Here is a 27,923-nt window from a genome sequence, read left to right as displayed (position 1 = left end):
CACACACTAATGATCCATGCGCTACCACTGTCCTGCTGCTGCTACTGTTGTGTGTGTTTGTGTGCGTGTGCGGGCGTGTGTTGGCTGACTTGTGTGACAAGTTTTTTTTTTTGCCCTGTGCCATCACCTCACTCTGCCTCTTCTCTTACCCCTGTCCGTTCTGGTGCTCGTCCATTATGTGTTTTCTGTATGTACATATGTGCGTGTGTGTGTATGTGTATGTGTTTGTGTTTGTCTGTGTGTGTGTGTGGTGCGTGCGGGCGCGTGTGGCCGTGTTCTATGTGGCAGGCCCTGATGCAGGCTCATGATGGCATCGCGGCGCAGGAGCTGAACGAGGAGAAGGAGCCAGAAGTCCAGTACATGGGGGAGACGGTGAAACTGGTGCGGCTGGAGAAGACCCTGGACACCCCTCTGGTAGGTGGATCCCCCCCCCCCACTGTGTCTAGGACGGACTATAGCCGTCCGCCAGCGTAGATCTCAAGACCACCTCTGTAGCCACTGGGGTGGGTAAAACCAACAAATAAAATAGGGGTTATATTCGATTTAAAGGGACCATGAATAAGAATCGGGAAATTCCTAGTAAGTGGTTCCCATTCCCATGCTGAGTGAAGTCCCCATTCACAAAATCACTATCCTATTAGACATATTTTGGCCCATCTCCTAATTTTAGGAGTAAAAGCATGTTCTCCGCATATCTACGTCCTAGGATGGCACATAACTCAGAGCTCAACGTGCGCTTGTGCGCTTGTTTGGAGAGAGAGAATGCGTTGATATTGATATGTTAAATACTTTTGATGAATTATTTAAAGACTAGGCTACTCTACTACACATCGCCGTCTCGCTTGAAAGTCCCACCGCTGGTGGTCGATACCGTCCTCGACACAATCCTCTGCATGCTCACAAGGCACCGTGGGCCCATTTCCTTTTTGGCTTTCCTTGTGTTCATAGATGTATTACTTATTGCTCATAAGCTCTGCCAGTAGAATGACCTCAGAAGATCGGAGCGGCCTCCTAACCTTATCAAACCATAATATAAAGGGAACGGCAATTACATTATATTAAATGAGATGGGGCAGAGTAGACACGGAATTACACCCCCGTTATGCTAACTCGACGAAGTATACAATACAACATCATGTCCTTTTGCTCAAACCTGGTCCTGCTTTGAGTACTTTCTGTTATAAGTAATGATTTGATCCAGTCCGGTAGTACTCTTAATAGCGGGAGCACAGTAGAAACATTAACAGCTAGCCTGCAGAGCTAGTATCATCAAGTTGAAGACCACATTGAAATATGAGCTCTGAAGGACATCGTGGAATGGCCACTTAAAGAATATCGTGGCCCTAAAACTCAATTTTTGCTTCAACTCGAACCATCCGTCTGAGTCCTTTGAAGTAGACCGTCCGCCAGGGAGCCATGAGGCGGGACGAGTAAATACAAAATCACTGGGTTACACGTCCACAAAGTGTCCCCACAGTCACCCGCAGAAGAGCGTTTACACCAGAGGAGCTGAGTAAGGTCATTGGTGGTGGTGTTGGTGTTACAGATTCTGCTGTAATGCAGTCAGCAGTTCTCTCTCTTTTTTCTCTCTCTCGCCCTCTCTCTCTAGCTTTTTTCTCTCGCTCTCGCTCTCTCTCTCTCTCTCTCGCCCTCTCTCTCTCTCGCCCTCTCTCTCTCGCCCTCTCTCTCTCGCCTGTGCGCTCAGCCTTCTCTGTTATCTTGTCTAACAGCTAAGGTAATAAGACAGCGGCGTCTGGATAAGAACATCTCGCTGACATCGTGGTGTCAGCGCTGCAAGTGACAAAAAAAGAGAATGTGTAGTGTTTTTTTTTACTTCCAATTTAGCTTTTTCTCAGTTCTGTCTCATTCTCAAGGTTGTTTTGTCTTTCCAGAGTTTAGTTTTCCTTTTGTCTGCGTATCTTGTCACAGTATTACAAAGGCCGTGGTGTTTTTTGACTTTTTCATGGTAGGAACTAGGAAGGTCATCTTTGATATCGTGTGTGTGTGTGTGTCACACTGTCTCTGCACATACCTCGGATTATCTCTCTGCATGTACGTACGTCTCTTATCGCCGTCCTCATCGTCTCTCTCTCTCTCTCTCTGTGTGTGTGTGTGTGTGTGTGTGTGTGTGTGTGTGTGTGTGTGTGTGTGTGTGTGTGTGTGTGTGTGTGTGTGTGTGTGTGTGTGTGTGTGTGTGTGTGTGTGTGTGTGTGTGTGTGTGTCACCCCAGGGCGCCACGGTGCGTAACGACATGGAGAGCGTGGTGGTGAGCCGCGTGGTGAAGGGCGGCGCGGCGGAGCGCAGCGGCCTGCTCACCGAGGGCGACGAGATCCTGGAGATCAACGGCGTCCCCGTCCGCGGGAAACACATCAACGACGTGCACGACCTCATCGTGAGTTCAACTGAAAGCACGCCTATAGTGCACAGAGGAGAGGTGTGTGTGTGGATAGATGGATGGGATACGCACTTTTATTATCCCCGTGGGGAAATAGTTTGGTTCGCATCACAGCAAGATGGTACACGATCGAACGATGAACTCACAGTAGACGTGGGACCCGGTAGCACATAGTACAAATGCAAAAAATACAAGCGGCTTCTCCAAAAGGTATCGGTGACTCTCAAGGTCTACTGAGTTGACATAGTTAGGTAAATGGATAGAAGGGCTCAGCAGGCTTCACGCGTAGATTAAGTTTGGTTGAGGTTGTAATAATGAAAAGGGTGTGTTTGCTGAGAAAACAAACTTGTACCGCGGCAAATGTATTTTTCGGTACTCCTTGATCCTCAAACCTTTGGTAACATTTACCGAAATAGGACATGGCTGGGTTTATTTGGATCCAGATTCCCTGTCGCGACAGAGCGCCTACTCTTAGCAAATTAAATGTTCAGTGATCAAACCGTGTATAAAACAAATTTGTCTGCAAAGGACGGCTTCAGTCTCAAAGTGAAATCTGCTCCTTTTGAAGTGAGCTGCCCACTTTATAATCGACTTAAAGTGCACTTAAAGCAGACTTACTTACTAAGTGTTCTTCAAGTGAATCCCACTGATAATGTTCGTCATAGTGGACTTATAGTGTTCTAAGTCAGTCAACGTCGTCTCAATCTGAGGCATCGCACTTTTAGCTGACTTATCGTGCTCAACGCTGCCTCAAGTGTAGTCAGAGCATGTATATATTGTACTTCAAGTGAGTCAGCAGTGTCTCATTTGGGGCAGTGTACTTACAGTGAGTCAACGCTGCCTTCATCAGTCGCAGTGTACTTATAGTGAGTCAACCCCGCCTTCATTTTAGGCACATTACTTGCAGTGAGTAAACCTCGCCCCCATTTGAGTCAGTGTTCATACGGCCTACACTACGAATAAACCGTATGAAGAACAATCATATGAAGTACCTCAAAACATAGTGCCATTGATTGTGGCAAGATAGAGGCAAGACTATCTACTATAAAGAAACATAAAAAAATATATTCTTTCTAGTAAGTATTCTAGTAAGTCTTGTATTCTATTGAAATTCGCCATTTAGAAACTAGAGGACGTGTGTTTGTGTCTGTGTGTGTCCCCCATTGAGCTCTAACAAACTAAAGGTCAGAACAGAAAGACCAAAGAATGAAAGCCTTCTCACTGAGGGACACACTCTTCTTCTCCTCACAGCAACAAATGCACGGCACTCTGACCTTCCTGCTCGTCCCCAGCGCCCAGTCTAAGCCTCCTGCACACAGACAGACAGTGGTAAGTCTTTCGTGTGTGTGTGTGTGTGTGTGTGTGTGTGTGTGTGTGTGTGTGTGTGTGTGTGTGTGTGTGTGTGTGTGTGTGTGTGTGTGTGTGTGTGTGTGTGTGTGTGTGTGTGTGTGTGTGTGTGTGTGTGTGTGTGCAGTCAGCCTGTTAACTAACTAGTGTGACCCCCCCCTCCCCTTGTGGTCGTCCAGATGCACATCAGGGCCTACTTCGACTACGACCCCTCCGAGGATCCCTTCGTGCCGTGCCGCGAGCTGGGCCTGTCCTTCCAGAAGGGGGACATCCTCCACATCATCAGCCAGGACGACCCCAACTGGTGGCAGGCCTACCGGGACGGGGACGAGGACAACCAGCCCCTCGCCGGGCTGGTCCCGGGTACGATCCCGGCTGTATAGAGGGGCCTGTGAGGCGTTCCTGTCTGGATAACCATACATGGAGAGGGATGGGAGGCTGAGCCCTTGGACTGACATGAGCACCTGAACACAGCGGATGCTCTATGTGCTGTATTGATATTGATTGCTAGCTTTATGTATCTGATGAGTTTTTATAATTGGAGAAGGATTCTTTAATCGCATCAAAGAGACTTGCAACCCCTGAAATAATGATTCCAATATTACCGTCATTAACTGCAGTGACCGTTGCCCCGCCCCGTTATGTTTCCTCCACAAAGGGAACATGTTGCACTTGTTACCAGTGGTTCACACACTGCCCGCCTGCCTAAAGGTCGGACCCTCCTCGAGGAGATGGATTGGATGGCCTGTGATCGGAGCAGGATCTCCAAGGCCTGCTCGTGCGAACATACTGCCCACGATGACGGAGGAGGCGGGGCTAGAGGGGAGGGCGTTGGGGCTAGCGTGTTCAGTAAGTGTGTGAGTGTGTGTGTGACTGTCACATGACTGGCCGTGCGTGTTTCCTCTCTCTCTTGTCAGGCAAGAGCTTCCAGCAGCAGAGGGAGACTTTGAAGAAAACGGTGGTGGACAAGGCCCGAGAACAGCCGGGTAAGATGACGGAAGCGCACGGCGTCCAAAGCAAACACACCGACGAGTGTGTTCATGTCGGGTTCAATGAACTGTCGTTTGGATTGTAATCCGTTTGAACACTTTTGGTTCTTTTATTTTAACGTGTGATAGATCAAAACGAGGGATTAGGCTTTGTCATCCAACAAAAAGCTTGACGCAAATCCTTGTCGCTTGTCATTTGCTGCAGGGAAGCTTTGGTACGCCAAGAAGACCAAGAAAGCCAGGAAGAAGGACCTACATAACTTGGACAGTAATACAGGTAAAAAAAAAAGACGAGAATCTTACCATGTACAGAACACCCCAGTGTTTAAACCATGCAGGTGGTGCACGGAGGTGTGTACGGTTCACAAGCCGAGTGCTCGTGGCAGAACGTGTGGCGAGCAGCTCTGAAGACCTCCTGCTGCCCTCCTCCAAAGCGCTCCCCAGCCCAACCCCGTGTGCAGCAAAACTCTGAGCATGTTGTGTTCCCAGCGCCGTGGTCCCCCGCGGTGAAATGAATAAGTGCATCAAAGGACCCACCCTGTGCATCTGCCTGGGCCCTAACTAGGCAATGCCGTCAACTCGACAGGCTTTCTCTCTGTCGGAGTGGGGGGGGGGGGGGGTTGGGTCGTTTGCCGTTAAAGATCTGCTCACCGTGGCTGCTGTTAATAGGCCCTGTCGTTGTCACGGCAGCGGCCTGTCGCCGGGCAGGATTAGCCATCCCTGCAGACAGAGATCAGGGCTGGTGGAGACAGGTGCTCAACAGGTGCCTCACTAGCTTGAGAGCGGGCCTGCGGGGACATCCTGGCACGCACGCACACACGCATGTATACACCTGCAAGCCACACATGCACACACATGCACACGCATAGACACGCATATAGGCAGACGAACAGACAGACAATATTTGTGTGTACTGTATACTTGAATGCCTCACATATCTAATATACACGCACACACTTATGCACACGTATACCAACAAGCACAAACACGCGCGCATATCCGCAATCGAACAATCGACATATGCATGCTTGTGTGAACACCTACATACAGTAACGCACACACCGCTGACGTCAGTGGTTTATGTTCATTTCACAGGGGTAACATGTACATATGCTGACTCACAGAAAATTAAGAAAATATCTTTGTTATCACCTGTAATCCCCTGTAACCATGAACCCACCCACAACCGTGGAGAACAGTGTGTGCAATGTCCCCTTCCTTTCATTTTCATCGAATAAAACCCTTCTTGGTTCCACAGAGTACGAGGACATCCTGACCTATGAGGAGATGGCCCTCTACCACCAGCCCGCCCACCGCAAGCGTCCCATCGCTCTGATTGGTCCCCCAAACAGCGGGCACGACAACCTGAGGAGGAGGATGCTGACCATCGAACCAGACAAGTTTTCCAGCGCTGTACCGCGTAAGTCCACTCTGAGGTCATGTGACCTCATGTTTACACTCTGGACCGGTGATACCCTGAGGTAGGGCTGCTCTATTACGGAAAAATACCATTTTGATTAATATTCAAATCACGATTATTCTTCAGTTTGAAAACATGATGCATTTATTCAGCATTTCTCTCCAAAAAAAAAGCTTTGTCACTGAGAACTTAGAAATGTCCCTTTTAAGAAAATACACAAAATGTGTGTGAATATTGAAACAAACAGAAAATGTTCAAATCAAAAATAATGTACAAATACGTATCCAGCTTTTCTGCAAACATTTAATTGAATAAAAATGATATACTTAAAAATAATAATAATACAAATTATTCAAGTCGATTAGGTTGGAGATCGTTTGATCCAAAAATCTAAATCACTATCAAAGTGGGAATATTGCACAGCCCGGCCTTGAGGGAGGGGGTTGGATACACTACATTTGACACTCCACGCAGCCCACCGCCGCTGATCGTCGTGCCTGCTCCCCCCCCCAGACACCACCCGGGGCCCGCGGATACACGAGCGCAACGGGCGCGAGTACCACTTCGTCAGCCACGCCGCCTTCCAGGCGGACCTGGTGGCCGGCAAGTTCGTGGAGTCCGGGGAGTTTGAGAAGAACCTGTACGGCACCAGCACCGACTCGGTCCGCCACGTGGTCAACACCGGGCGCATCTGCCTGCTCTCTCTGCACACCCGGGTAGGGGGACACACACACACACACACACACACACACACACACACACACACACACACACACACACACACACACACACACACACACACACACACACACACACACACACACACACACACACACACACACACACACACACACACACACACACACACACACACACACAGGGTCTAAATGCTAACGCACACACACAGGGTCTAAATGCTAACGCCTATATATTTGGCAGGCATTCTGTTACAAGTACTTGGCCGGTGTGCACTCACTCCTGGTGTCTTCGAAGCTGTACTGCGTTATTATTATTATTCCTCACTTCCCTCAAGATCCCCTCGGCTCTGCACCATACCTAACCCTTGGAGGGATAGAAGTGTATATATATTATATAGAAATATGACGACAGGGCAGGGGTGGTATTGAAGTCAAGGTTGTCCTTGTCTTTGAGGTACACTAAAGAATGGACCCTGAGGTCTCCTTGATGCTAATGGTGGATCCAGCAGTCCTATTATGTTATAACACAACTTCTGGGGCGACGGCACAGAGCCTTGGCCAGAAACTAGGACTGATGGGGCGGGGTTACACCTTGTTTCCTATTTCAGTGCAGAGATTTTTTTCTACAGAAGAATAGTAGTAATAATAATAGTAATGGAGTAATTTGCGCCATACGATTAAGCTTTCAGAAGGTGATTGTAATGAGTATTTCTACAGTGGCCCATTTACACGGGTATTGAAACCTTGACTGACACTTTGAAGTGGGTGGCTACTTGTGTTCACAAATTAGCTGCTGACAGATGCCTCTGCCTCCAACATGATTGGTCAAAACGAATTTTAAGCAGAATAAAGTGAAATGCCCCATTTATCCGGAATTGAACTTGTCTGCCATCAGACTGTGTGAAACGACCTTGATCCCTTCTCCACTTGTCGAGGCCAATGTGCTTCAGTATTTGCTTGCAATCGCCTTTGTTTCTATTCCTGTTAGTCGCTGCGGGTGTTGAGGTCCTCCAACCTGAAGCCCTTCGTCATCTTCATCGCTCCTCCTTCCCAGGAACGACTGCGCACCCTGCTGGCCGCCGAGGGGAAGACACCAAAGGTACACACATTATTTTAGAAAAACTGTGGACGCTTCCGAAATGTCCCATGTCCCTCAGTGTAACCTAAGCACATACTTGAATTAATTTTAGTGACCTTATTTTATTGTGATGGAAAAAAAAAAGTCATTATTCACAAAAACAGCGTTTGATGGACAGTGTGCCCTCAAGTCTCAGACCTCTTGACCCTAAGCGGCCGTTTCTCCCACCAGCCCGAGGAGCTGAAGGAGGTGATCGAGAAGGCCCGTGAGATGGAGCAGAGCTACGGACACCTGTTCGACGCCGCCATCGTCAACGGCGACCCCGACACGGCGTTCCGCGAGCTGCGCCGGCTCATCGAGAAGTTGGACACCGAGCCCCAGTGGGTGCCAACGTCCTGGCTGTGCTAGAGCCCCAGAGGGGGCCCACCTCCTGGCTGTTCTAGAGCCCCAGAGGAGGGCCCACCTCCTGGCTGTGCTAGAGCCCCAGAGGGGGGCCCACCTCCTGGCTGTGCTAGAGCCCCAGAGGGGGGCCCTCCTCCTGGCTGTGCTAGAGCCCCAGTGGGGGCCCACCTCCTGGCTGTGCTAGAGCCCCAGAGGGGGGCCCACCTCCTGGCTGTGCTAGAGCCCCAGAGGGGGGGCCCACCTCCTGGCTGTGCTAGAGCCCCAGAGGGGGGGCCCACCTCCTGGCTGTGCTAGAGCCCCAGAGGGGGGGCCCACCTCCTGGCTTTGCTAGAGCCCCAGTGGGGGCCCACCTCCTGGCTGTGCTAGAGCCCCAGAGGGGGACCACCCCCTGGCTGTTCTAGAGCCCCAGTGGGTGCCCACCTCCTGGCTGTGCTAGAGCCCCAGAATGCTGAGGGGTCTCTGGGCGTTGTCGGGGTAATGGAGGGGGGGGGGCAGTGATGCTGATGGTGACAGTGTTCATAGGGGGAGGTTGGGTGGTGACTTGCCCCCTACAATAGGGTAACGGAGGGGTGGATGGGGGGGAAAGGAAGGGTTTGAGGAAAGGAAGAGTTGGTGGTTACGGAGTCACTGCAGTTTGAACTTGAACAAAATGGAGAGGCCTTCTTCTTGTCCGTAGAGGAGCTGGCTGTCACCAGGATGTAGCGGGGACAGACGTGTTTCTTGAATGAGTTTTGGATAGTCTGTTTGGGGGATTTCTTTTTTTTCTTTGTCAAACTCTGTGCAAAGCCATGTTTGGTAAAGAAAACTAGGGACAGTATTACAATTGTTACTTTTATAGTAATTTATGATTGTACATATGTATTTTGTATAGAGGAGAAAGGGTTATATAATATCCTATTGATGCTTGATACTTGCTGGGTGCACAAAGTAAAAAATACTTCTGATCAAGATCACCTTTTTAAAACTGACTTATCTTCCAATCAACAAAACCAAAACGAATGCTATGCAATATATCAAGGTAATTTATCTTCACCAAAGTCAGTATTATTTATTATTGTAAAAAATAGCGATATTTATGCAATGATAACGACATGCCTCAACGTTTTTAGTATGTTACGGTTGTCTTATTCTGTCACAAGTAAATCAATTCACTCCCAACGATATAATTATATGGGTCTAGTTTTGTTCCTCCACATGAGGAACTGGTGTTTCCTTTTAGTTTTCTTAAAACATTGCTGTACTTCGTCTCCAAGTTTCCCAATCATTTCTGTTGCCAACTCAGGAAAATAGTGTCAATAAATGTGTGAACAATGGTAAACAAAATTTGTATCTGCCTATATATCAGTTAAATCTGGCAAAGTAAAGATTTGAATTGTTTAACCCATCTTTGCAGAATGAGCATGGTAGGTGGCATTTTTACACAGCTTTGATGAATGCTCGAATGCTCTGGTCAATCACGGCATTATACAGTCTGTTTTTTCATAAAGCAGACTGTTGCCATGGACAGTTCGAACCTTAGAATCGTAATACTATTTTATTGAAATATTTTTGTATTGTTATATTGTGTCCAATTATTGATTTCCTTAGTAGGGAGAAAATCTATTTAAATAAATAATCCCCTTAAAGCTGATCCTGAATTCATAATCCCTTGACTAGCGACAAACATGACTTCCAAAGCTTTTATTCCTTAAAATTAAACGTTGACAGTTTGTTTCAATATTCAGATCACTTTATTCAGAAGAAAATGTTGGACCATTATTTATTAGTAGCCCTACATTTGACGGGAAACATAACACGTACAATGTTCTGGTGCAATGGTGCAACCATCCACCTTTTAGGTTCAACCAGCCCAGGATTTGGGACAAGCACTGGGATGGTTTGTCAGTACAGTACAGACTCGGACCCTTTTCACAGAGGGTTCATCGCAGCATGAACAGCGCCGTCACTCATAACACTAGTTACTGATCTGCTAGTTTAATGTACCGGGGCACGGGTCGTGTGAGTTTTCCTCACTAGTCAAGTCCATTACCGTTGCCCTGCTACATGAAGGTAGAGGAGCTGTAATTAGTGAGACACCTACATGCCGCTCATAACCCACACATGTTGACACCCCTGTAAAAAGGGTCCGGAAGGGGGAGAAATCGACAAGCACCTTAACAACCACACTGAGCAGCATGCAATGGCTCTGAATGATGCAAGGAAACTGAAATATTTACAACCTCATCCCACCACACTTAAGTATTTCTAATTTATATACGTCTATTTTTGTCTCATTTAAATATAATTTCTTTTTCGTTGACCAAGTGCCATCACTTGGTACGGGCAACGTTTGACGCAGCCCCGACAGTCACTGGAAATCGTACAATACTGTAAACAATATAACCAAAAGAAAACGTCACAGACAAACATTGCTCTTTTCACCCATTTACACAACAAGACTTAACACGGCCGGCGAGGTACAGAATAAATAGAGCGAGAGTCGGGCGTCGTGGCCGATCTCGGCGCCCACGCACACACACAGCCCTCACTCAAACAGCATGTCCTCGTCCTGCTCGTCCATCAGCATGTTGGTGGGCTCGGCGATGGGGCCCAGGGCCGCCAGCCGCTCAGCGATCTCCTTCTCCGTCCGCTCACGGAGCTGCTTCTTCTTCTCCTGGATCTTCTTCAGCCTGGGGGGGGGTACGGGGTACGGGGTACGGGGGGGGGGGGGGGGGAGACAACGGAATCGAAAGGTTTTCTTTCCATCTTAAGATGAATCATCCCTTTAGTGACGTCACACTTGCGGGCCTCCAGCCAGATAAACTTACCATCCTACCTGGTGAGCTGTACCAACTGATAGTGTAACCAATAACCATGCATCTGGCTAATCATTATTCATCATTAGGTCTTCCATTTCATCACTATTTCATGGGAAAACTTGTGTCTTTGTTGCAGTTAACTGGATTTTCTGACACGAATGGCCAAATGTTCTTAATTTGCATTGTCGTATATATAACTCTAAAGAGGGCTGGTTTTGACTCAATGTGATTCACATTGCCTAATACAAACATTCATACATAAACATGCACACTTACAAATACAACACCATTCAGACAAACACTACATCATCCATCCACAACCTTAGCTTTTGGTCATTGTGTTTTCACAATGAAAGGTTAATGCATCTCCATGAATACAGTTGTACATAAATATATCGTAATAACAGCCACACAAAAAAATTAGCATATGCTTCTCATATAAATCCAACTGATCCAAAGGCTGTTTGGATCAACCAGCTCACCTGTAGAACTCCTCTCGTTCTCTCTCGTCCAGCTCTGTGATGATGTAGGTTAGGGTGCGCTCGATGCGAGGGATGATCACTGCAGACCCGGGAGGAAAGGAGTGGCGGGGTTAAAAAAACATCATTCACAGGCAGGAATCGTCTGTGAGAGGCCGACGCAAGGACCTGATGCAGAAATTAAAATACACAGCGTCCGCGGCCTACCGTGCTCGATGGCGTTCACACGGCGGTTGGTGATCTTAATGGCGTGATCCAACGTCACAAAGGAAGTCTGCCAACAAAGACATAGTCTCATCTTAATCAGCTACACTACAATCGTTCAAGCCAGCATTTCATCACTTTGTGGTTAGACGCCCACTTGGGTTAGCACGAGATTATTGACTTAAAAAACGACATGAATTTCCTTTATATAGTTGATCTGCATCCACTATATGCATGATGATTTGATACATTTCATGGATGTCCAAAAGGTGCATTTCTGATCGTAAATGCACCATCAGAGGAATTAACGATAACACATTTTCTTTTAAGTAAAAGGTTTGAAAAGGTCTCCTGCTGTTTGAACAGATTTTCTAATGATTTGTTACCCAAAGCAGACGATTAAGTGTGCAGAACATTCAGGACACAGACATTGACGTTAATCGGGCTAAAGTGGAACTGAAACTACTAAAATAGGTAAAAATAATACAACTAAATAGGAAGTGAAGGACAGTACACAGTCTGTACAGACATATTTACAGCACAGTTACATTGAATAATCGGCCTGTAATAAAAGTTGTATTACAGTCAATGTTTCACTCATTATGGGCTGGTTGCGGGCATATTTTGAATAAATAAGACCCTGAAGTATAAGATTACAAACCTCTGCTTGCTATTAATATTTATCCTGCTATTGAGAACTATAGCATGGAAACAAGCTGGTTAGTGTGTGTTTCTGTTCTACATTAAAATGATGAATGGCACACATTTCCTTTATCCACTTCTTATCAATTAATGTCCTGACTAATGGATACACATGCTGAATTAACAATCAATTAATTGTACCTTTTATTCACAGTAGAACCTGGAATTATTTTAAACAGCACCCCCTACCTGTAGGGAGGCCAGCTCTACAAGAAGCTCCACTGCTTTGGCATAGTTCCTCTTCAACCGGGAGACCTGCTCTCCTCCCCTGGCCAGACCAGTGAGCTCATAACCTGACGGACTCAAACAAACCGTCTGTTTAGCGACGTGGATTCAAAGTTATTCCAATACCAGTGAGTCAAACACAAAAATAAATACATGATGTAGCAATCATTCACAGACATAAGCCTTAATAAATCTTTATCTGTAAAGAGGAACTCACTGTCGCCTCCCTCCTGGTAGTGTTCAAACACTGGGAGGGTAACACCTAGAATGGGGGTGAGGGAGAAACAGAGAGAGAAGGAATTGTGTTAGAACAGTAAAATGGTATGGGCACTTTCCGTTCCAAAAGATAGATTGAGCGTGTGCGTGTGTCTCACCAGCAACGTTGTCCTTCTTAGCACGGACCTTCACCTGGGCCTTGTTTACATTCTGGATCACAGTCGTGCTGTGGAAATAACATGCATTTATATACATCGTAATGCGGCTGGAAAGTAGCCTTTCTGGCTTAATCTGTAACATTTAAAGACAGATTTGTTACGTGTACTGTCCGGGCAAAATAAACAAATTTATTACGAAATGGGAATTTCAGTATGTATTCAAGTATTCAAGTTCAGGGGACATTCAATAGGTTCCGACCTGAAGTCCCCGGCAGCAAATTTAGCCTCAGCCAATGAGAAGGCCGCCTCTCTCATTACCTCTCCCATCAGGGTCTTGGTCTAGGGAGAGTAAACGACAGGTCCATGTTGGTTTAATGCTATATTACATACAGGACAACCATGTGAGGAAATCAAATTATTTGGACTTACCTCTATGATTTTACGTAGGATCTGACGGAAGCGCATTGAGAGAGCGTCTGCCTTTTTCTTGAGCAGGTTGCGACCTGTCTGCGCCCCCTTCAGTCTGGCCTTCATGATGGTCTGAACCCTGCGATGCAACACCCCAAAAAGGAGTAGATTATTACAATTCAAAATAGCGGGATACTATGTCGACTAGGTCCACAATGTACCTTTAAGCCACCTAGAGCAAGGTGCCATAACCTCCACAGGCACATTAATGGTCTGTAGCCAAATCCACTTGAATAAATCCCTTTGGCTTAAAGTGTCGGCTAAATGATCAAATATGAAATGGGAATAGTCATTAAAAACTAATTAGGCTCATACGTTTATTATTTTAATAAATGTAATGGAGCAAATTCTATCCAGAAAAATAATGTTGGACATAAAGTGTCTTTGAACAATATAAAATCATTTTAAACTACCATCTTGGGTCCAAACAGAATTGAGAAAGACGTGAATCCACCTCTAACAGCACACAGTTAGGTCACAATTGGAAATACACACATCACATGGCACATATGCATGGATGCTTCCTTATTTTGAAAGATCTCTAAAAACAGTGGTTGAAAATACAGGGATACAGTCAATCATCCATCTGTAAGAACAAATGTATGATTATGACAGCCTTTTTCTGAACCATCCCAGATTATCTGCATACATAAATTGGAATAGACTACGATTGGCAGCCATTCACTACCTTCAATATGTCGACATTGTCTAGAAATTAGGAAAAAATTATTGTTTGATTATTCATTGCAGTGGTTATCCTGCTACATCGTAGTTGTGCACATAGCTAGCAAACAATCTGCTTACATTCTGGAGGGGAAAACGTCGATCCTGTCTTTTGCCGACATCTTGTCCTTTCGTCGAAACGTATGGCCTTTCTCAGCTTTCAAATTAAAAAGATCAACTAGTCAATATCCTAAACGACCCGGTGTATGACAAATTAAATATGATATCCTGCAAGGGTATTAGGAACAAATATTAAACTGGCGTCGTGATCTCATAAGACTAGCTCCTACAAGGTGATCAGCTGGTTACCAGTCATGTGACTCCCACGACGCTCCTCAAATGAGTCTTGCGCATGCGCGAACTTTTAGGGTATGATCTCTTCCGGGTCGAAAAAAAATAGCACACACCGATGAATTGGAGTTAGCTGGCCCAAATCTTTAAAATATAGAAAGCGAATATTGAACCAAGAAGTTCTGAAGAACAGAAATCCATTTCGTATCTATTTGTAACCATATGACACAGGTAAATCGCATTAGTATGAAAGGTAAAGCAGCTGTTTGCCGGGAGGGGAAGGCAGATCATGCTACTAGCGGTGGCTAACTGCTAACCCCTGCGATGCATGTGCCGCATGTGAGCTGAGAATCAGCCCAGCAAACGGCCTATGTTACCCGTTAGCTACATAGCTTAGGGTGGCTCTCGATTATTGCGAGCAGTAACATGAATTTGTCTACTTCTATCTACTGCTTCTGTTGTTTTTATTTTTATCATATGGGGTTTTGTTTCTCTTTTGTGGCCATATATACAATACAATTATCGTAAATCGGAATTGCATCATACCACTCAGTGCTACCATTCAAACGATAATACAATTGGGTTTGACTTCTGCATTTCTAGACTGATTTTATCCAGCTTGCGTAATTTAAAGAGACGAAGCCACCAATTTTCATGTTTTCATAATGTTACGTTAGTTTTAGATTTTAAACTATCTGATCTCTTTTCCTTTCTCTTCTATCGCGTATTTTAGCGATGCCGGGGCTCAGCTGTAGATTCTACCAGCACCGGTTTCCAGAGGTGGAAGATGTGGTGATGGTGAACGTGAGGTCCATCGCTGAGATGGGTGCCTACGTCAGCCTTTTGGAGTACAACAACATCGAGGGCATGATCCTCCTCAGTGAGCTGTCACGTCGACGTATCCGCTCCATCAACAAGCTTATTCGCATAGGCCGTAATGAGTGTGTGGTGGTCATCCGTGTAGACAAAGAGAAGGGTAAGCTATCCCTCCAAATATAACAAAGTATTACAGAGCATCACAGTTAATGTAACTGTCTCACGGGTTGTACAATATTTCAGTCATCAATAGACCATGTATGTTAACAAAGTCTGTGGGGCTGCCTATCAATGACAGCATTTAAATATCCTAACCGTCCCTCTCTCGCTCTCTCTTCAGGATACATTGACCTGTCAAAAAGAAGAGTTTCACCAGAGGAGGCCATCAAATGTGAAGACAAATTCACCAAATCTAAAACCGTGAGTAAACTTCAGCTGACGTTTTTTTAGCTTTATCTTCATTTTCATACTTTTGTTTTTCATACTTTTTGGATTTCCTATCCAAGTTGTATTAGTGCAACAGGTCATACGTGCAAGCACCTGTGACCTGTTGCCTTTGCAATATGGTTGCTTTTGTTTTAAAGCTTAATTTTGATCCTACTGTGGTCAACAATTGGAATGGAGTGATTATGCCCTGGCTGATGTCGTTGCTGTTATGCCGTCAACAGGTGTACAGCATTCTCCGGCATGTGGCCGAGGTGCTGGAATACAGCAAGGACGAGCAGCTGGAGAGCCTCTTCCAGCGCACCGCCTGGGTCTTTGATGAGAAATACAAGCGGCCCGGATACGGTGCCTACGATGTCTTCAAACAGGCGGTGGCGTAAGTACCCTGTTTATCCTGATCAGAGATCTCAGGAGGAAGGGAAAGCATGTGCTTAGAAACTTTTTCTATTAAATGGTGCATTCAAAAACATGTTTACATTTAAGATGTTCATTTTAAATACCGTATTTGATCATTTTCATGTTGGTGTAAGCTGAATCAGTGGAATTTTACAATAAGTACTCACTCAAATTACATATTCTTTGGATAAAACGGTTGGTGTGCATTCTAAAAAACAATATTACCTTCTTGACTGCAACATTGATGAATGGTCAAGAAAAAACATTAGTTTTTGATTTTTACTAGTAGTATTTTGAAGGAAACGTGTCAGAACAGTGTAGTATTTTTTAGTTAAAGGTGTTGACGTGAAGTGTCCCTCCTTCCCCCCTCTCAGAGATCCTGCCATCCTGGATGGGCTGGACCTGACGGAAGAGGAGAGGAACGTACTCATCGACAACATCAACAGGCGACTCACTCCACAGGCGGTCAAAATCAGAGCCGGTGAGACGCCACGTCCCCTCAGTGGAGTTGACAAACGTTGTACCACAAAGTTGTGTAATCCCTTCCACATATCGTGTATATATCAACGTATTTGTGATCCGTCTGTAGACATTGAGGTGGCGTGCTATGGCTACGAGGGGATCGACGCGGTGAAGGAAGCACTCCGGGCGGGGCTTGGCTGCTCTACAGAAGTCATGCCTATCAAGGTGAGCCTCCACAAAAACGTTTAGTCTAACCGCCTTGCCGCCGGCACATGGGCCTTTTGGAACACGACCCCTAGTGTATCGTCCTCGCAACTGACACACCGAATGCCTTCCGCCCGACAGATCAACCTGATCGCACCTCCACGCTACGTGATGACCACAACCACCCTGGAGCGCACAGAAGGCCTGTCTGTCCTTAACCAGGCCATGGCTGCCATCAAGGAGAAAATTGAGGAGAAGAGGGGTGTGTTCAACATCCAGATGGAGGTGAGAAGGTTTCCAGCGGCCCAATGTTTGCGTACCAAAGCATTAAATACACATGTTTTTTTACAATTCTAAACATGTCGATATAAGTTGAGTGTACATAACAGAAGAAGGGGACAAAATAATAAGACACCGCACTACATTAATTCTAGGGATTGTACCATACTCGTTTTCATTCTCTGATGTATTTCTTAGTAAGGTGGGTTATTGGAGTTAGGGGTTACTGGATGAGCCAGCAGTGGGTTGGCCAGTACAGGCTTTATTTGAAAGACCAGTGGCAAAGTTTAATGTAAAAATAGCAATGTGACTACCATTTTTCATCAGTGGGTGAAGAATATTCTATGGGGTCTTTAACCCGCGTATCTTCCCTCCTCCTCAGCCTAAGGTGGTGACGGACACGGATGAGACGGAGCTGGCACGACAGCTGGAGAGGTTAGAGCGGGAAAACGCTGAGGTGGACGGAGACGATGATGCTGAGGAGATGGAGGCCAAGGCGGAGGACTAGGACCTCCCCACCGGACCTCCACGATGAGAGGGGTGAAGAGGAAAACCCAAGGCGGACGGACCTGGCCATACTCGGGCAGTACATTCAACAGTGGCTCTCAACATTTCCCTGAAGTTAATACATTCTTTTGGCCCGGAAAAAAAAATGAAACAAAACGTGTTTGAACATGGTGTTGGGCTCGATAGTGGTGATACGCTATTGATATCTTCTGGCCCTGCTCTTTCAGAGTCCATGTCCGATTTAGTTATTTTTGAAGTCAAATTATACAACTGAGGTATTGACCGTACCCCTCGTCCCCCTCTGTAAAAGATTCAATAATTCCAAAGCCGTTTTCAAAAAGTGCTTCACTAATCTCTGGCTCACCAGACCAGCGTGTTCAGCATCCATGACGTTTCATCTCTAGCTGGCTGCACAATGCAGCCAACAATGGTAAAACTGAAAAAAGGCTAATTTTTCCTCAACACCAGTCATGGGTGCATTTTTGTGCTGTTTTCCTTCCAGTTTAAGGGTTTTTACCGGCAGGATATTGATGGTTTAGCTGACATGATCTCAATAAAGTTACGGGAAGTTTTGATTCAAAGCGTGTCCTTGTCAGTGAGTTGTTGCACTATTTTAGCAAACTGGTAATCTCGGTTCTAAATAGAATCAAATGTGGCAACGTTATTGGATAATTGAACCTCTTTAGAGGAATTATTGTAGGAAAAATGTCACAACATTATGGATCTGCTCCTTTTTAGACCGGTTGGCATGAAGGACCAAAGGGTTTATCGGTTCAAACAGCTTAAAGACTGAGCCTGTTTGTCCGAGAAGGGTCCAGCTGCAGGCTTGGGCGTTTCCGTCATGACACAAGAACGCCCATTAGGCGTTCCTGGTAGCTTTTCATCGACCAATCACGAGGTGTTTCGAAAGGCATACTGGGTTTCGCAAGGCATACTGCGAAGCACAGTCGCAAAGCATACTATGCTTACCTTCCTTAATGGCAATTTTACCTCTCGTTAGATTTAGCAATCATGGAGACCGCACTTGGTTAACGTTAGTTCTATGCTACCCGTACTTGAAACTGCTGTTTGAGAAAATCTAACTAGCGAATGTTCCGGAAGTTGACAGCCGTGCGAAGAAGAAGGGGTTCGGTGTTGACGGTGAAAGTTAGGCCGGTTTATAGCAGAGTTTCGGTTGTCGGTTATTACCGGTCCTTGACCGGAAAAAAATGAGGACCGACAATTCTAAATGTCCCAGGTCAGAATGACCAGTGGCGACTGGTCATTAGGGGCAAGTCGCTACTCTCACAAGAAAAAAATAAAAGAAAATGAAAATGAAAAAAAACATCTAAAAAATAGAATATATATTTATATATATATATATATATTTAAAAAATAATCTCCCCAGAAAGTACTATAAAATAACAAGTTCGGCGCTTTTATTTAATTTTTAGTCGACCCTGACTTGCTTCTTCCAGCTGACTTCGTCTGGAGGGGCAAGAGGGGCTCTAGCCCCACCAGCCCAATGCAATGTGTATTGGACTGGAAACATTGAAATGCGCATTCTCAGAGTGTTTCTCTGTTGAAGTCATGGATACATTGGTTGAAGTGAACGGAGATTATTTTTCTTCCTGGTATGGCCATGGATAGTGGTGGGGCTAGCCGCTAGCCCAATATGTCCATGGTGTGGACTTGGGACTGTTCAATATATAATGTGTGTGTGTGTGTGTGTGTGTGTGTGTGTGTGTGTGTGTGTGTGTGTGTGTGTGTGTGTGTGTGTGTGTGTGTGTGTGTGCGCGCGTGTTTCTATTCTATTCTACAGTGTTACCCTTTACGTTTCATTTGATAAAAACCCTTATGTTTTTTTTCCATGATGACTGATGAAAAACAACACTGTCGTTTTATGTTTCATTTGATAAAAACGACAGTGTTACCCCTCATGTTTCATTTGATTAAAATGACAGTTACCCCTTGTGTTTTTTTTCATGACGACCAAAGAAAAACAACAGTGTTGCCCCCTATGTTTTATTTGATCAATATCGACAGGTTTACCCCCTATGTTATTTCATGACGGCCGATAAAAAACGACAGTGTTACCCCTTTATATTTTATTTGACAAGGACAATTATTTTTTTATTTTCAAATATGTTTTTTTTCATTACGACCAATAAATTACGACAGTGTTACCCCTTATGTTTTTTTCATGACGACCGATAAAAAACGACAGTGATACCCCTTTTGTTTTTTTTCATGACGACCAATAAAAAACAACAGTTTTTTATTACCCCTTACGGTTTTTTTCATGATGACCAAAGAAAAATGACAGTGTCACCCCTCATGTTTCATTTGATAAAAACGACAGTGTTACCCCTTATGTTTTTTTCATGACGACCGATAAAAAACGACAGTGTTACCCCTTATGTTTCATTTGATAAAAACGACAGTGTTACCCCTCATGTTTCATTTGATTAAAATGACAGTTACCCCTTGTGGTTTTTTTCATGACGACCAAAGAAAAACAACAGTGTTGCCCACTATGTTTTATTTGATCAATATCGACAGGTTTACCCCTTATGTTTATTTCATGACGGCCGATAAAAAACGACAGTGTTACCCCTTTATATTTTATTTGACAAGGACAATTATTTATTTATTTTCAAATATGTTTTTTTTCATTACGACCAATAAATTACGACAGTGTTGCCCCTTATGTTTTTTTCATGACGACCGATAAAAAACGACAGCGATACCCCTTTTGTTTTTTTTCATGACGACCAATAAAAAACAACAGTTTTTTATTACCCCTTATGTTTTTTTTCATGACGACCAAAGAAAAATGACAGTGTCACCCCTCATGTTTCATTTGATAAAAACGACAGTGTTACCCCTTATGTTTTCTTCATGACGACCGATAAAAAACGACAGTGTTACCCCTTATGTTTCATTTGATAAAAACGACAGTGTTACCCCTCATGTTTCATTTGATTAAAATGACAGTTACCCCTTGTGGTGTTTTTCATGACGACCAAAGAAAAACAACAGTGTTGCCCCCTATGTTTTATTTGATCAATATCGACAGGTTTACCCCTCATGTTTATTTCATGACGGCCGATAAAAAACGACAGTGTTACCCCTTATGTTTTTTTCATGACGACCGATAAAAACCACAGTGTTACCCCTTGTGTTTTTTTTCATGACGACCAATAAAAAAACAACCCTGTCAACGTTTGAAATTAAAGATATTGTCTTTTCCACAGAAATTGAGCCGCGGTCGCCAGTGGGTTAGGCAGAGTACACTCCACTGCACCACTGAGGCGATGCAAATTCTCAATGATCAATCATCAATAAAGAGGATATACATGACATTAAAATGTATGTGTGTTTTTCTATTATTTCCCCTGTGTTTTTTTTCATGAAGACCAATAAAATACGACAGTGTTACCCCTTATGTTTTTTTCATGACGACCGATAAAAAACGACAGTGTTACCCCTTATGTTTTTTTTCATGACGACCGATAAAAAACAACAGTGTTACCCCTTGTGTATTTTTTCATGACGACCAATAAAAAACAACAGCGTTACCCCTTATGTTTTTTTTCATGACGACCGATAAAAAACGACAGTGTTACCCCTTGTGTTTTTTTTCATGACGACCGATAAAAAACAACAGCGTTACCCCTTATGTTTTTTTCATGACGACCGATAAAAAACGACAGTGTTACCCCTTATGTTTTTTTTCATGATGACCGATAAAAAACGACAGTGTTACCCCTTATGTTTTTTTTCATGACGACCTAAAAAAACGACAGTGTTACCCCTTGTGTTTTTTTTCATGACGACCAATAAAAAACAACAGCGTTACCCCTTATGTTTTTTTTCATGACGACCGATAAAAAACGCCAGTGTGACCACTTGTGTTTTTTTTCATGACGACCGATAAAAGACGACAGTGTTACCCCTTATGTTTTTTTTCATGACGACCGATAAAAAACGACAGTGTTACCCCTTATGTTTTTTTTCATGACGACCGATAAAAACAACAGTGTTACCCCTTGTGTTTTTTTTCATGAGGACCAATAAAAAACAACAGTTACCCCTTATGTTTTTTTCATGACGACCGATAAAAAACGACAGTGTTACCCCTTATGTTTTTTTTCATGACGACCGATAAAAAACGACAGTGTTACCCCTTATGTTTTTTTTCATGACGACCGATAAAAGAAAACAGTGTGACCCATTATGTTTTTTTTCATGACGACCGATAAAAAACGACAGTGTTACCCCCTATGTTTTTTTTCATGACGACCGATAAAATCAACAGTGTTACCCCTTTTGTTTTTTTTCATGACGACCGATAAAAAACGAGTGTTACCCCTTATGTTTTTTTTCATGACGACCGATAAAAGACAACAGTGTGACCCCTTATGTTTTTTTTCATGACGACCGATAAAAAACGACAGTGTTACCCCTTATGTTTTTTTTCATGGCGACCAATAAAAACAACAGTGTTACCCCTTATGTTTTTTTTCATGACGACCGATAAAAAACGACAGTGTTACCCTTTATGTTTTTTTTCATGACGACCGATAAAAACAACAGTGTTACCCCATGTGTTTTTTTTCATGACGACCAATAAAAAACGACAGTGTTACCCCTTGTGTTTTTTTTCATGACGACCGATAAAAAACGACAGTGTTACCCCTTGTGTTTTTTTTCATGACGACCAATAAAAAACAACAGCGTTACCCCTTATGTTTTTTTTTCATGACGACCGATAAAAAACGACAGTGTTACCCCTTATGTTTTTTTTCATGACGACCAATAAAAACAACAGTGTTACCCCTTATGTTTTTTTTCATGACGACCGATAAAAAACGACAGTGTTACCCCTTATGTTTTTTTTCATGACGACCGATAAAAACTGCAGTGTTATCCCTTGTGTTTTTTTTCATGAGGACCAATAAAAAACAACAGAGTTACCCCTTATGTTTTTTTCATGACGACCGATAAAAAACGACAGTGTTACCCCTTATGTTTTTTTTCATGACGACCGATAAAAAACGACAGTGTTACCCCTTGTGTTTTTTTTCATGACGACCAATAAAAAACAACAGCGTTACCCCTTATGTTTTTTTTCATGACGACCGATAAAAGAAAACAGTGTGACCCATTATGTTTTTTTTCATGACGACCGATAAAAAACGACAGTGTTACCCCTTATGTTTTTTTTCATGACGACCGATAAAATCAACAGTGTTACCCCTTGTGTTGTTTTTCATGACGACCGATAAAAAACGACAGTGTTACCCCTTGTGTTTTTTTTCATGACGACCGATAAAAGACAACAGTGTGACCCCTTATGTTTTTTTTCATGACGACCGATAAAAAACAACAGTGTTACCCCTTGTGTTTTTTTTCATGACGACCGATAAAAAACGACAGTGTTACCACTTGTGTTTTTTTTCATGACGACCGATAAAAGACGACAGTGTTACCCCTTATGTTTTTTTTCATGACGACCGATAAAAACAACAGTGTTACCCCTTGTGTTTTTTTTCATGACGACCAATAAAAAACAACAGCGTTGCCCCTTATGTTTTTTTCATGACGACCGATAAAAAACGACAGTGTTACCCCTTGTGTTTTTTTTCACGAGGACCAATAAAAAACAACAGAGTTACCCCTTATGTTTTTTTCATGACGACCGATAAAAAACGACAGTGTTACCCCTTATGTTTTTTTTCATGACAACCGATAAAAAACGAGTGTTACCCCTTATGTTTTTTTTCATGACGACCGATAAAAAACAACAGTGTGACCCCTTATGTTTTTTTTCATGACGACCGATAAAAAACAACAGTGTTACCCCTTGTGTTTTTTTTCATGACGACCGATAAAAAACGACAGTGTTACCACTTGTGTTTTTTTTCATGACGACCGATAAAAGACAACAGTGTGACCCCTTATGTTTTTTTTCATGACGACCGATAAAAAACGACAGTGTTACCCCTTGTGTTTTTTTTCATGACGACCAATAAAAAACAACAGCGTTACCCCTTATGTTTTTTTTCATGACGACCGATAAAAGAAAACAGTGTGACCCATTATGTTATTTTTCATGACGACCGATAAAAAACGACAGTGTTACCCCTTATGTTTTTTTTCATGACGACCGATAAAATCAACAGTGTTACCCCTTGTGTTTTTTTTCATGACGACCGATAAAAAACGACAGTGTTACCCCTTGTGTTTTTTTTCATGACGACCGATAAAAGACAACAGTGTGACCCCTTATGTTTTTTTTCATGACGACCGATAAAAAACAACAGTGTTACCCCTTGTGTTTTTTTTCATGACGACCGATAAAAAACGACAGTGTTACCACTTGTGTTTTTTTTCATGACGACCGATAAAAGACGACAGTGTTACCCCTTATGTTTTTTTTCATGACGACCGATAAAAACAACAGTGTTACCCCTTGTGTTTTTTTTCATGACGACCAATAAAAAACAACAGCGTTGCCCCTTATGTTTTTTTCATGACGACCGATAAAAAACGACAGTGTTACCCCTTATGTTTTTTTTCATGACGACCGATAAAAAACGACAGTGTTACCCCTTGTGTTTTTTTTCATGACGACCAATAAAAAACAACAGCGTTACCCCTTATGTTTTTTTTCATGACGACCGATAAAAAATGACAGTGTGACCACTTGTGTTTTTTTTCATGACGACCGATAAAAGACGACAGTGTTACCCCTTATGTTTTTTTTCATGACGACCGATAAAAAACGACAGTGTTACCCCTTATGTTTTTTTTCATGACGACCGATAAAAACAACAGTGTTACCCCTTGTGTTTTTTTTCATGAGGACCAATAAAAAACAACAGAGTTACCCCTTATGTTTTTTTCATGACGACCGATAAAAAACGACAGTGTTACCCCTTATGTTTTTTTTCATGACGACCGATAAAAACAACAGTGTTACCCCTTGTGTTTTTTTTCATGACGACCAATAAAAAACAACAGCGTTACCCCTTATGTTTTTTTCATGACGACCGATAAAAAACGACAGTGTTACCCCTTATGTTTTTTTTCATGACGACCGATAAAAAACGACAGTGTTACCCCTTGTGTTTTTTTTCATGACGACCAATAAAAAACAACAGCGTTACCCCTTATGTTTTTTTTCATGACGACCGATAAAAAACGACAGTGTTACCCCTTGTGTTTTTTTTCATGACGACCGATAAAAAACGACAGTGTTACCACTTGTGTTTTTTTTCATGACGACCGATAAAAGACGACAGTGTTACCCCTTATGTTTTTTTTCATGACGACCGATAAAAACAACAGTGTTACCCCTTGTGTTTTTTTTCATGACGACCAATAAAAAACAACAGCGTTACCCCTTATGTTTTTTTCATGACGACCGATAAAAAACGACAGTGTTACCCCTTATGTTTTTTTTCATGACGACCGATAAAAAACGACAGTGTTACCCCTTATGTTTTTTTTCATGACGACCGATAAAAAACGAGTGTTACCCCTTATGTTTTTTTTCATGACGACCGATAAAAGACAACAGTGTGACCCCTTATGTTTTTTTTCATGACGACCGATAAAAAACAACAGTGTTACCCCTTGTGTTTTTTTTCATGACGACCGATAAAAAACGACAGTGTTACCACTTGTGTTTTTTTTCATGACGACTGATAAAAGACAACAGTGTGACCCCTTATGTTTTTTTTCATGACGACCGATAAAAAACAACAGTGTTACCCCTTGTGTTTTTTTTCATGACGACCGATAAAAAACGACAGTGTTACCCCTTGTGTTTTTTTTCATGACGACCGATAAAAAACGACAGTGTTACCACTTGTGTTTTTTTTCATGACGACCGATAAAAGACGACAGTGTTACCCCTTATGTTTTTTTTCATGACGACCGATAAAAACAACAGTGTTACCCCTTGTGTTTTTTTTCATGACGACCAATAAAAAACAACAGCGTTACCCCTTATGTTTTTTTCATGACGACCGATAAAAAACGACAGTGTTACCCCTTATGTTTTTTTTCATGACGACCGATAAAAAACGACAGTGTTACCCCTTGTGTTTTTTTTCATGACGACCAATAAAAAACAACAGCGTTACCCCTTATGTTTTTTTTCATGACGACCGATAAAAAACGACAGTGTTACCCCTTATGTTTTTTTTTCATGACGACCGATAAAAGACAACAGTGTGACCCCTTATGTTTTTTTTCATGACGACCGATAAAAATCATCGGTCTTACCCCTCTTGTTTTTTTTCATGACGACCGATAAAAAACAACAGTGTTACCCCTTGTGTTTTTTTTCATGACGACTGATAAAAACAACTGTGTTACCCCTTGTGTTTTTTTTCATGACGACCAATTAAAAACAACAGCGTTACCCCTTATGTTTTTTTCATGACGACCGATAAAAAACGACAGTGTTACCCCTTATGTTTTTTTCATGACGACCGATAAAAAACGACAGTGTTACCCCATGTGTTTTTTTTCATGACGACCAATAAAAAACAACAGCGTTACCCCTTATGTTTTTTTTCATGACGACCGATAAAAAACAACAGTGTTACCCCTTGTGTTTTTTTTCATGACGACCGATAAAAAACGACAGTGTTACCCCTTGTGTTTTTTTTCATGACGACCGATAAAAAACGACAGTGTTACCACTTGTGTTTTTTTTCATGACGACCGATAAAAGACGACAGTGTTACCCCTTATGTTTTTTTTCATGACGACCGATAAAAACAACAGTGTTACCCCTTGTGTTTTTTTTCATGACGACCAATAAAAAACAACAGCGTTACCCCTTATGTTTTTTTCATGACGACCGATAAAAAACGACAGTGTTACCCCTTATGTTTTTTTTCATGACGACCGATAAAAAACGACAGTGTTACCCCTTGTGTTTTTTTTCATGACGACCAATAAAAAACAACAGCGTTACCCCTTATGTTTTTTTTCATGACGACCGATAAAAAACGACAGTGTTACCCCTTATGTTTTTTTTTCATGACGACCGATAAAAGACAACAGTGTGACCCCTTATGTTTTTTTTCATGACGACCGATAAAAATCATCGGTCTTACCCCTCTTGTTTTTTTTCATGACGACCGATAAAAAACAACAGTGTTACCCCTTGTGTTTTTTTTCATGACGACTGATAAAAACAACTGTGTTACCCCTTATGTTTTTTTCATGACGACCGATAAAAAACGACAGTGTTACCCCTTATGTTTTTTTCATGACGACCGATAAAAAACGACAGTGTTACCCCATGTGTTTTTTTTCATGACGACCAATAAAAAACAACAGCGTTACCCCTTATGTTTTTTTTCATGACGACCGATAAAAAACGACGGTGTTACCCCTTATGTTTTTTTTCATGACGACCGATAAAAAACGACAGTGTTACCCCTTATGTTTTTTTTCATGACGACCGATAAAAAACAACAGTGTTACCCCTTATGTTTTTTTTCATGACGACCGATAATAACAACAGTGTTACCCCTTGTGTTTTTTTTCATGGCGACCAATAAAAAACAACAGCGTTACCCCTTATGTTTTTTTTCATGCCGACCGATAAAAAACGACAGTGTTACCCCTTGTGTTTTTTTTCATGACGACCAATAAAAAACGACAGTGTTACCCCTTATGTTTTTTTTCATGACGACCGATAAAAGACAACAGTGTGACCCCTTATGTTTTTTTTCACGACGACTGATAAAAACAACAGTGTTACCCCTTGTGTTTTTTTTCATGAGGCCAATAAAAAACAATAGCGTTACCCCTTATGTTTTTTTTCATGACGACCGATAAAAAACGACAGTGTTACCCCTTATGTTTTTTTTCATGACGACCGATAAAAAACGACAGTGTTACCCCTTGTGTTTTTTTTCATGACGTTTTTTCATGACGACCCCTTATGTTTTTTTCATGACGACCGATAAAAAACGACAGTGTTACCCCTTATGTTTTTTTTCATGACGACCGATAAAAACAACAGCGTTACCCCTTATGTTTTTTTTCATGACGACCGATAAAAAACAACAGTGTTACCCCTTATGTTTTTTTTCATGATGACCGATAAAAACAACAGCGTTACCCCTTATGTTTTTTTTCATGACGACCGATAAAACACGACAGTGTTACCCCTTAGGTTTTTTTTCATGACGACCGATAAAAACAACAG

The 27,923-nt window shown here is 42.8% G+C and overlaps 4 protein-coding genes across 5 annotated transcripts in view; 2 read left to right on the top strand and 2 right to left on the bottom strand.

Annotated features, from left to right (window-relative positions):
- Nucleotides 1-9,959, top strand: part of pals1b (protein associated with LIN7 1, MAGUK p55 family member b) — a 20,081-nt gene extending 10,122 nt beyond the window's left edge. Inside the window, exons 5-14 of one of the 2 annotated variants that reach the window (XM_060042016.1) lie at nucleotides 301-414; nucleotides 2,231-2,392; nucleotides 3,647-3,724; nucleotides 3,922-4,105; nucleotides 4,660-4,728; nucleotides 4,937-5,008; nucleotides 5,990-6,151; nucleotides 6,665-6,867; nucleotides 7,838-7,948; nucleotides 8,159-9,959. In XM_060042016.1, the coding sequence (XP_059897999.1) occupies nucleotides 301-414; nucleotides 2,231-2,392; nucleotides 3,647-3,724; nucleotides 3,922-4,105; nucleotides 4,660-4,728; nucleotides 4,937-5,008; nucleotides 5,990-6,151; nucleotides 6,665-6,867; nucleotides 7,838-7,948; nucleotides 8,159-8,335 (1,332 nt within the window). In that variant the 3' untranslated portion in view covers nucleotides 8,336-9,959. Of the gene's footprint in view, nucleotides 1-288; nucleotides 415-2,230; nucleotides 2,393-3,646; nucleotides 3,725-3,921; nucleotides 4,106-4,659; nucleotides 4,729-4,936; nucleotides 5,009-5,989; nucleotides 6,152-6,664; nucleotides 6,868-7,837; nucleotides 7,949-8,158 lie in introns of both variants that reach the window. The other variant, XM_060042015.1, reaches the window with a different exon arrangement.
- Nucleotides 1-27,923, bottom strand: part of LOC132449375 (uncharacterized) — a 117,333-nt gene that overhangs the window by 85,463 nt on the left and 3,947 nt on the right. The window lies entirely within an intron of this gene.
- atp6v1d (ATPase H+ transporting V1 subunit D) lies at nucleotides 9,995-14,610 on the bottom strand. Its single transcript, XM_060042018.1, has 9 exons — nucleotides 14,384-14,610; nucleotides 13,541-13,658; nucleotides 13,371-13,450; nucleotides 13,112-13,179; nucleotides 12,955-12,999; nucleotides 12,702-12,805; nucleotides 11,814-11,880; nucleotides 11,610-11,688; nucleotides 9,995-10,998 (listed from the first exon to the last, which is right to left on the bottom strand). Exons 1-9 carry the CDS (start codon nucleotides 14,422-14,424, stop codon nucleotides 10,854-10,856), a joined length of 747 nt encoding a protein of 248 aa, XP_059898001.1. The 5' UTR covers nucleotides 14,425-14,610; the 3' UTR covers nucleotides 9,995-10,853.
- Nucleotides 14,664-18,282, top strand: eif2s1b (eukaryotic translation initiation factor 2, subunit 1 alpha b). Its single transcript, XM_060042017.1, has 8 exons — nucleotides 14,664-14,824; nucleotides 15,327-15,569; nucleotides 15,750-15,829; nucleotides 16,078-16,229; nucleotides 16,624-16,730; nucleotides 16,839-16,936; nucleotides 17,057-17,200; nucleotides 17,577-18,282. Exons 2-8 carry the CDS (start codon nucleotides 15,329-15,331, stop codon nucleotides 17,700-17,702), a joined length of 948 nt encoding a protein of 315 aa, XP_059898000.1. The 5' UTR covers nucleotides 14,664-14,824; nucleotides 15,327-15,328; the 3' UTR covers nucleotides 17,703-18,282.

The sequence above is a fragment of the Gadus macrocephalus genome, chromosome 21 (genome assembly GCF_031168955.1).
Source record: "Gadus macrocephalus chromosome 21, ASM3116895v1".
Classification (NCBI taxonomy): domain Eukaryota; kingdom Metazoa; phylum Chordata; class Actinopteri; order Gadiformes; family Gadidae; genus Gadus; species Gadus macrocephalus.
Note: the sequence above shows the minus strand (reverse complement) of the source record. Positions and strands in the feature narration are given on the sequence as shown.

Bases quoted from the DNA above. Each gene is read 5' to 3' on its own strand.
- eif2s1b (XM_060042017.1), top strand. From the start codon at position 15,329: ATGCCGGGGCTCAGCTGTAGATTCTACCAGCACCGGTTTCCAGAGGTG. The intron at 16,230-16,623 runs GTAAGTACCCTG...CCCCCCTCTCAG, and splicing joins GTCTTCAAACAGGCGGTGGC to AGATCCTGCCATCCTGGATG. The intron at 17,201-17,576 runs GTGAGAAGGTTT...CCTCCTCCTCAG, and splicing joins TGTTCAACATCCAGATGGAG to CCTAAGGTGGTGACGGACAC.
- atp6v1d (XM_060042018.1), bottom strand. From the start codon at position 14,424: ATGTCGGCAAAAGACAGGATCGACGTTTTCCCCTCCAGAAT. The intron at 11,881-12,701 runs GTAGGGGGTGCT...CTTTGTTGGCAG, and splicing joins TAGAGCTGGCCTCCCTACAG to ACTTCCTTTGTGACGTTGGA. The intron at 11,689-11,813 runs GTAGGCCGCGGA...CCGGGTCTGCAG, and splicing joins TGTGAACGCCATCGAGCACG to TGATCATCCCTCGCATCGAG.